The sequence below is a fragment of the Chiloscyllium plagiosum genome, chromosome 6 (genome assembly GCF_004010195.1).
Source record: "Chiloscyllium plagiosum isolate BGI_BamShark_2017 chromosome 6, ASM401019v2, whole genome shotgun sequence".
NCBI lineage: Eukaryota > Metazoa > Chordata > Chondrichthyes > Orectolobiformes > Hemiscylliidae > Chiloscyllium > Chiloscyllium plagiosum.
The window spans coordinates 73,126,372-73,135,354 of NC_057715.1; the positions used below are offsets into that span (position 1 = coordinate 73,126,372).

An 8,983-nucleotide genomic window follows, 5' to 3' on the forward strand; every position below is an offset into this window, starting at 1 on the left:
ACACATTATCGAGGTATACAAAATAATAACAGGAATAGATAGAGTCAATAGCTCGAGACGTTTTCCCAGGGCAGGATTGACTGGTACGAGAAGTCATAGTTTGAAGATATTAGGAGGAAGGTATAAAGGAGACATCAGAGGTCTGTTCTTTATGCAGAGAGTTGTGAATGCATGGAATGCGTTGCCAGCTGTGGTGGTGGAAGCAGAGTCATTGGGGACATTTAAGTAACTGCTGGACATGCACATCGATAGCGGTGAGTTGAGGGGTGCATAGGTTGTTACTATATTTTACATTAGGATTAAACCTCAGCACAACATTGTGGGCCAAAGGGCCTGTTCTGTGCTGTACTTTTCTATGTTCTATGTTCTAAGTATTAGTTGATCAAAGACAGTCAATATGGATTTTTGATTGTATGTCATGTCTAATTATTCCAGTTGAGGAGACAACTCACATAGTGGTGGCCAATGTCTGTTCATGTTGTCCATATGGACATGTGGAAGACACTTGCTCAAGTTCCATGAAAGAAAACACTAGCAATGATAAGAGATGAAAAGCAATGGAGGGGAAACATTTGACATAAGTTACAATTGGTTGTGAGGCAAATAGTAGGAATAAACTAGTGAGAATATGATATGCTATTTCCTAGACCTGTACACATTTTACCACATAAATTAATTGACTTGGATGGAGGAATAGAGAGTTGTATGTCCAAGTTAATAGATGTTGCTAAAATAGGAAGCATTGTACATTTAGATGGGAACAGGAATTTACAAGGGGACATACACAAACTAAGGGAATAGGCAAAATTATGGCAGATGGAGTACAAGCAGGAACAAAAATTACAGTGATCAACACTGCATCTAAGAAAGACAAATGGGAATACATTCTTAATGTTGAGAGATTCAGAGTTGTTGGGGAACAATGAATTTATGTATAAAATTGCTAATAATAGTCTTCAGACACAAAAAAACCAAAAAAAAAACAGAATGTCAATCTGTATAACAAGTGGATTAGAATTCATAAGTGATCACGTAATTTTTCTTTGAGAAAGTGACAAGGAGGATCAATGAGGGTATTGCAGTGGATGTTGTCTACATAGATTTTAGTCATATATTTGACAAGGTCCCACATGGCAGACTAGTCAAAAAAGTCCATGGGATACACAATAATGTGTCAAATTCAATCCAAAATTGGCTTAATTATAGGAAACAAACGGTAATGTTTGATGGCTACCATGTGAATAGAAAATTGTTCCTAGTGGTGTTCCATAGGGCTCAGTGTTGGGATCCCTGCTGCTTGTTTTATACGTTAACAATTTGAGCTTGAATGTGGGGGACACAATTGGGAAATTGGCAGACAACACAAAAATGTTGTAGAGGATAGCTGTAAGCTCTAAATTGATGTAAATGGGTTGATGGAGTGGACAGGAAAGTGGCAGATGGTGTTCAACTCTGATAGGTGTGAGGTGATACATTTAGGGAGGTCAAACAATAAAAGGCTATACATAATACATGGGAATGTACTGAGAGGAGTAGATGAATTGAGAGATCTAGGTGTACAAGTGCACAGGTCCCTAAAGATAGCTGTACAGGTAGATAAGATTGTAAAGAAGCATATGGGTTGCTCTTTTTTATTGGCAGAGATATAGAATACAAAACTAGGGATATGATGATGAAACTGTATAAGACACTTGTGAGGCCACAACTAGAGTACCATGTGCAGTTCTGGTCTTCACATTACAGGAAGGATGTAATTGCTCTAGAGAGAAAAGATTTACCAGAATATTGCCGTGTATGGAAGGTTTCAGTTATAAAGAAAGGCTAGATGGGCTGGGATATGTTTCACTGGAGTGCAGGAGGGTGAGAGGCGATTTTATAGAAGCTTATAAAATAATGAGTATAGATAGAGTTAATGATAGTTGTCGTTTCTCTAGGGTGGGAGCTTTCAAGACTGGGAGCATATTTTTAAGATGGGAGGAGAAATATTTAAAAAAGACATGGAAACAAATTTTTACACTGAAAATAGTTTACATGTGGAATGAACTTCTTGAGGAAGTGGTGGATGTTTAAAAGACATTTATATAAGTACATGAATAGGAAAGGTTTGGAGTAGCATGTGCCAGGACCAAGCTGGTGGGACTGGTTTAGTTTGGGATTATGTTCAGCATGACTGGTTGGACCAAAGGGTCTGTTTCCATGCTGTCTGACTCTATGACTTTATTTACTAGAATGCTGCTAAGGCTGGAGAATTGCATGTACGAGGAGAGATTGGAGAGGTTGGGAATGTTTTCCTTGGAACAGACAATGCTGAGGGGTGACATGTTGGAGGTATACAAAATTGTGAGGGGTAGATATAGAGAAGACAGGAGGAAGCTGTTTCTTTTGGCAGAGAGTTCAAAAATCAGGAGTCATAGATTCAAGCTAAGTGAAAGAAGGATTAAAAGGGACATGGGGAAAAGCTTTTGCATGCAGAGAGTGGATGGATGTTCGAAATTCGCTTCATGAGTTAGTGGTTGAAGCAGAGACTCTAATCTCTTTTAAAAATACCTGAATCTGCACCTTAAATGGGCTATGGACTGTGCGCAGGAAGATGGGATTAGAAAGGGTGATAGCGAGTTTTGAGAAGATTAGAAAGGGTGACTTTGGTTGATATGAACAAGATGAGCAACATGGTCCCTATCTGTGCTGAATCATTCCTATGATTTCTATGGGTTGCTGGGCAGCATTCACAAAGCAGGAAAGAATCTCATTTAATTCATGAGCCACCATTAAATGCCAGAAGGTTCAGGGATAATGTATTTTAAGCTGTTCACGATGGGCCTAATTGACATCCTGTCACCAGAGGGCAGAATTCATACTCTGACACCTTTCTTTTTCTCTCTTTAAATCAGAATCAATTTTCCTGATGGCAGGAATCAGACATGGGTGCTCTCGCCCAAGAATACAAGAGATAGCCACAGCAAGGCTCTGAAGTGGGGGGAAACCTTAATTACAGCCACAGGTGGGAAAACCTCCACTACAGCTGCAAAGTCCAGGAGACCTACTATTACTGTAAATCAACAATCTTTAAAGGAGATAAAGTACTGAATGATATTAAGGAGTTGTGGCACTGGAAATTGTATTGCCAGGAACATTTAATTTCAGAGAGGGGCCATATAGAACACAAAATTCGATATCATGGAGAAAATAATATACGAAATATAGAGTAGCTTCTAGCTAAGACAGAAGCTGAACAAATAAATACAGTTTTGTACACAACTGGGAGGTTGACAGATGGTTATGGTATCCAAGCCTAATGGGACTGTTAGTATTTGTATTGACCTTATATAACACAACAAAGCAGTAGTGAGAGAAATTCACCCTTAATCCATGGTTGATGAGTCAAGCTAAACTGTCCAAGAGCAGAGTTTTCACAAAATGTGACACAAATAGAGGATTCTGGCAAGTGCCATTAGATGAGCAAACAATATTGCTTAACATATTTATCACTCCTTTTGATAGATTTTGTTGACCATATTACCATTTGGAATTGCATTGGGCCCAGAGATTTTCCAACCAAAATTTTCCAGCAATGTCAAGCATCTTACAAGATCTTCACAGTGTCATTTGCCAGATGGATGATTTACTAATTTGGAAAAAACTGAAGAGTATGATCAAAGAACGCATGCAGTTTTAAAACATTTCCAAAAGGAAGGCCTTAACACTTTCCGACAAGAGTGCATTCTTCAAAGAATCCATTCATTACTTGAGATTTACTCTCAACAGTGAAGGCATATAATGGCTCAGATCAGAAATACCAAGACAGATTTCCCAGCTTGAAAGTCAGTCCAAGATTTTCAAAGCTTCTTGGATTGATAAATCAATTGTCAAAATATTTTGCCTAACCTACAGTGCTCCTAAGCCATCTCCTCAGGACGATACAAGTATGGTGTTAGAATCCTCATCAAGAAATGTTAATGTCTACAGATGTCTTCACACAATATCCTGCAAAAATCGCAGCCAATGTTTCAGCTTCTGGCTTAGGAATATTACCAGGACCAGCTGGATGAGTATCGCAAACCACTCCAATATGCATCAAGAGCATTATCTGATACAGAAATACAATATGCTATGATTGAGAAGGAAGTTTTCTCAGTTTCATGGCATTTTGAGAGATTTTCAGGTTACATCTTTGGTCAGGAAGTGGTCAATAGACTATCCTGCATAATGAGGGACCTGTCAGATTTAAAGTATTTCTGCATTTCTAAAATGATCAGAATCACCTGTCAGAAATGTGTAGCTCAATACAAAAGAAAATGAAGTGTCAATTTTTGTATGACTGCCACTCCCTGGAACAACTGAAACCCAGTGTGCTAGTGTTTTGGGCACATATTTCGTTTTAGGCCTGTTTGAAGTCTCTATGAAGCCCAAGTTCATGTCATAGAATCATAGAATTTTATAGTGCAGAGGGAGGCCATCCAACCCATCCTGTCTGTGCCAGCTGAATATCTGAATATCGTTCCCACATTTGAAGTACAGTTATTTATACTTCCTTCACCCTCATGAATAAGGTATTATATGTATATTTTTCTGAATGTTCAAAGAAGGAAACAGTCCACCAAAGTCAGAGTAATTGCTCCAATTAGTTGGCATAATAATTTCCACATGAAATAAAAAGCTACACCAGTGAACAGTAGAGCTTCCATTTCTTTTTCTGCACTTATGTTGCTGTTTGATTTGCTCTTCTACTGAAATTAACATTTATCCAAATTCACATTAATAACTCTTGCTTCTGTGTTAGAAGAGCGGCTTATCCAACATTCTGTACTGGATAGTCTCTATTTCAGTTAAGTATTGTAAAGACTAAAACCATCACCTTTTGCCTCGAGCAAAAAGAAATGTTTTACCATCATTTCTACTCCACACTACAGCCATCATCTTGGGCCAATTTAACTTTCTTTCATAAATCTTCCTGTCCTGTAAGATCCCCTACACAACACCCTACTTCGATTAAGTTTTAGTCAACCTTTGAAATAATGCATTTTTAATTTCACCTAAATGAAGTGCCTTGAGACACCTTTTTTAACTTTAAAGATGTTATATTAGTGCAAATGGTCATTATTTTGCTGAATTAATGCAAAGCAATATGGTCCCAAGTTTTTTTTAAAAATCCAGTCTGCTTCTCTCTTTGAAAACCATGAAAAGAAATACTGTTCGTTCTTTAAAGAGACACAATCGCACTGTAAATATTAGAAAGAAGATGTTAGAAAATTAGAATTTTTAAACCATATTTTTTGGCAAAGATTCAAAAATTGTCTTTACAGCATCTACCAGAGTATCAGTAAACTCCAAACATAGAATCATTGAGGTTTACAGGACCAAAGCAGTCCATTGGGCCTATCATGACTCTAAGATTATTTTATTAGGGGAGTATTAATACAGCAACAAAAACAGCAACTTGTATTTGTATTGCATTGTTAAAGTATAAAAGTGAGAACTGCAACATCGAGGTGTTGTTTAACCAGTAGAAAAAGTACGTCTACATCTAGGAAGTATATCAATGTGCACGTGCAATGCCAAGGCATACAAGGCTATGGGTGAAGTATTGGAAAATGGGAATACAATAGTTAGGTGGTTGTTTTTGACCAACACGCACACAATGGGCCTTTATTTCCGTGCTGCATATCTCTATGATTCTATGAGCAAGCACAGGATAGAAATATCAACTTCTCGATCTGATTCACCATTCCATTAGACCATGACTGATCGTCTACCTTAATCTCATTTTCCTGCACATATTCCCACATTACTTGAGGTCATCAGTATCAAGAGATTTATTGGTTTCTGTCTTGAATGTGCACAACAATTGAGCTCCCATAGCTCTCTAAGGCAAGGACATTTCTACTCATCTGAATCCTGAAAGGTGATACTCATTAATCCTGAGACTATGCCCCTTGGTCTAGAGTCAACAGCCTATCTCTACGGTTCCCATCATGCCCTGGAAGAAGTCTGTAAGTTTCAATGATATCACCTTTCATTTTTTGAAGCTTTAGGGGGCACAGCCAGTTTTTTCCATCTCTCCTCGTAAAATAGTGCAATCAGCCCAGCAGTTAATGCCAGACGCCTCTGTTGCACTTCCTGTGTGGCAAGTATAGCCTTTCTCAGATAGGCAGACCAAAACTGTACACAATACTCCAGGCATGGTCTCACCAAGCCACTTAGCAGTGCAGCAAGTTATCACATGTTTATTCCTGTAAATGCCTTCATTTTAAATTTACATAAGATGAAGGTCCATATACCTTCTAATTTCTAATTGACCTTCAAATTGTTTAGTACACTTGCATGCTAACTTTCAGTTACTCATGAACAAGAATATTTAGATCTCTTTGGACATCAACATATCTCACCCTTTCACCGTTTAAGAAATACTCTGTCTTTCAGGATTTTTTCCCCACAAAAAATGGACAAATTTCATATTTATTCATATTATATTCCATCTAACATTATCTTGCCTATTTACTTAGCATGTCCAAAGTCCCTTGAAGCTTTGTTGCATCCTCCTCACAACTGACATTTCCACCTAACTTTGTATCATGAAAGAAAATTGGAAAAATTACATTTAGTTCCCACTTTCAATTCATTTATGTGAACTTTTGTAGCCCCAGCATTGAACGTTTCAATATGACTAGTAATAACTTGCCATCCTGAGAATGACCCATTTATTTAAGTTTTCTACTTGTTAACTAATTTCACAGTAGTATATTACTCCTAATCCCAGGCACTCTAATTTTATTTAATAATTTTATGTGTGTGATATTAACAAAAACATTCTAAAAATTCAAATATACTACATCCACTGGCTGCCTTCTTGAACTGCTGCAATCTACATGGTATAAATGCACTCAAAATTGTGAATCAGTGACAATGAATGAATGGTGATAAAGTTCCTAGTCAGAATGGTGTGTAGCGTAGAGGTGAAGTTAGAGGTGGAATTCCCATGTATTTGCTGCCCTTGTCCTCCGAGTATTTCTTTGAGTGCTACCTCTTTGTTAATACAATTGTGGAATACTAACAATAATGGGTTTCCCATTAAATAGAGAAAATGACAATATATTAGTTTTAACATCATGTTCTTTCCTCATGACATGATGGCCATTTAGAAAAAAAACTGTTTAACATTACACTTATACACCTGCATATGGTTGCTACTAATACACCCAAATAGCTGAAAGCAGTTTTGTTGTACACAAATTATTTACCGCACATTGTTACTGTTTTCTTCCCCATCTTAAATAAATGGCTTTCAATTAATGTGGAACACATCTGGACTGAATTTTCCAGACTCAACTTCGAGTCAAGTGGTTAGCTATTAAGAAAGCCTTTATGTGATATCTTGTCCTTCTCACCACAAATTCATTGTGCTGCCAATCTCCTTTCAAGAACATGTCATCTCATAAACTGGTCTCCCGAAGAAACATAGTCCCAATATTGTACGATATTTTCCTTGTGCAAGCAGACATGCTTATCATTCTCGATGAATCGAGAGAAACATTGGCCTCCAGAAAGTAACATGTCCCATGAATTTCCTCTGGGAAGTTATCTGGAAGGTCACTTCGGGAGCGTGGTATGAATTTAAAACTCTCATCGTCTTTTAATAGCCTGCATTAAAAATGAAACAAATGTTAAAAGAGTCAAATGAAACCACACAAAAATTCTGCATTCACAGCATTTGTCATTCGCAAGGCTGCAGGCAATCGAGATTAGAATGATCACATAGCAAGCTTTCTCTTGGGTGTAATGTGGATTATATTTGTTGGATTTAGCAGGGCTCAATTTAAATCAGAGTTCTTCCTAGCCATCACATAGTCATTAGATGGTGAGTTCACTTTTGTTCTCAGATAATTTGACAGGAGCACTATAAAAATGCATAGACAGGTTAGAAGAATGGGCACAAGCAATTCAACACGTACAGGTGAGAGGTGATACAATTTTGGAGAAAATAAATATCCATAGTTTACATTTAATGGAAAAACACTGAAAGTTGTCAATAAAATGAGAGTTGAAAAATGTGGTGCTGGAAAAACACAGCAGACCAGGCAGCATCCAAGGAGCAGGAGAATCGACATTTCAAGCATAAGCCCTTCTTCAGGAATGAGGATGGTGTGCCAAGCGGGCTGAGATAAAAGGTATGGGTGAGGGAATTTGGGGGAGGGGCATTGGGAATACGAAAGGTGGAAGGAGGTGAGGGTGAGGGTGATAGGCCGGAGAGGTCGGGAAGAAGATTGCAGGTCAAGAGGGTGGTGCTGAATCCGAGGATTGGGACTGAGAAAAGGTGAGGGGAGGGGAAATGAGGAAGCTGGAGAAATCTACATTCATCCCGTGTGGTTGGAGGGTTCCTAGGCGGAAGATGAGACGCTCTTCCTCCAGGCGTCATGTGGCCAGGGTCTGGCGATGGAGGAGGCCAAGTACCTGCATTTCATTGGCGGAGTGGGAGGGGGAGCTAAAGGGTTCAGTCACAGGCCGGTTGGGTTGGTTGGTGCAGGTGTCCTAGAGGTGTTCCCTGAAACATTCCGCAAGTAGGCGGCCTGTCTCCGCAATGTAGAGGAGACCACATCGAGTGCAGCGGATACAGTAAATGATGTGGGTGGAGGTGCAAGTGAATTTGTGACGGATATAGAAGGATCCATTGGGGCCTTGGAGGGAGGTAAGAGGGGAGGTGTGGGCGCAAGTTTTGCATTTCTTGCGGTTGCAGGGGAAGGTGCCGGGAGTGGAGGTTGGGTTGGTGGGGGGTGTGACCTGACGAGGGAGTCGTGGAGGGAGTGGTCTCTCCTGAATGCTGATAGGGGTGGAGATGGAAATATATCCCTGGTGGTGGGGTCTGTCTGGAAGTATCCGGAGGTTGGTGGGGTGGAAGGTGACCAGTGGGGTTCTGTCCTGGTGGTGACTGGAGGGGCGGGGTTCAAGGGCGGAGGTGCAGGAAGTGGAGGAGATGCAGTGGAGAGCA

General features: G+C 39.4%; 1 protein-coding gene across 1 annotated transcript in view; it reads right to left on the bottom strand.

Moving 5' to 3' along the window:
• Positions 1-1,850: 1,850 nt before the first annotated feature.
• The window catches only part of gucy1a2 (guanylate cyclase 1, soluble, alpha 2), a 250,309-nt gene continuing 243,176 nt past the window's right edge, over positions 1,851-8,983 (bottom strand). Inside the window, exon 8 of the mRNA XM_043691828.1 lies at positions 1,851-7,638. Within this exon, the coding sequence (XP_043547763.1) occupies positions 7,431-7,638 (208 nt within the window). The 3' untranslated portion in view covers positions 1,851-7,430. The remainder of the gene's footprint in view (positions 7,639-8,983) is intronic.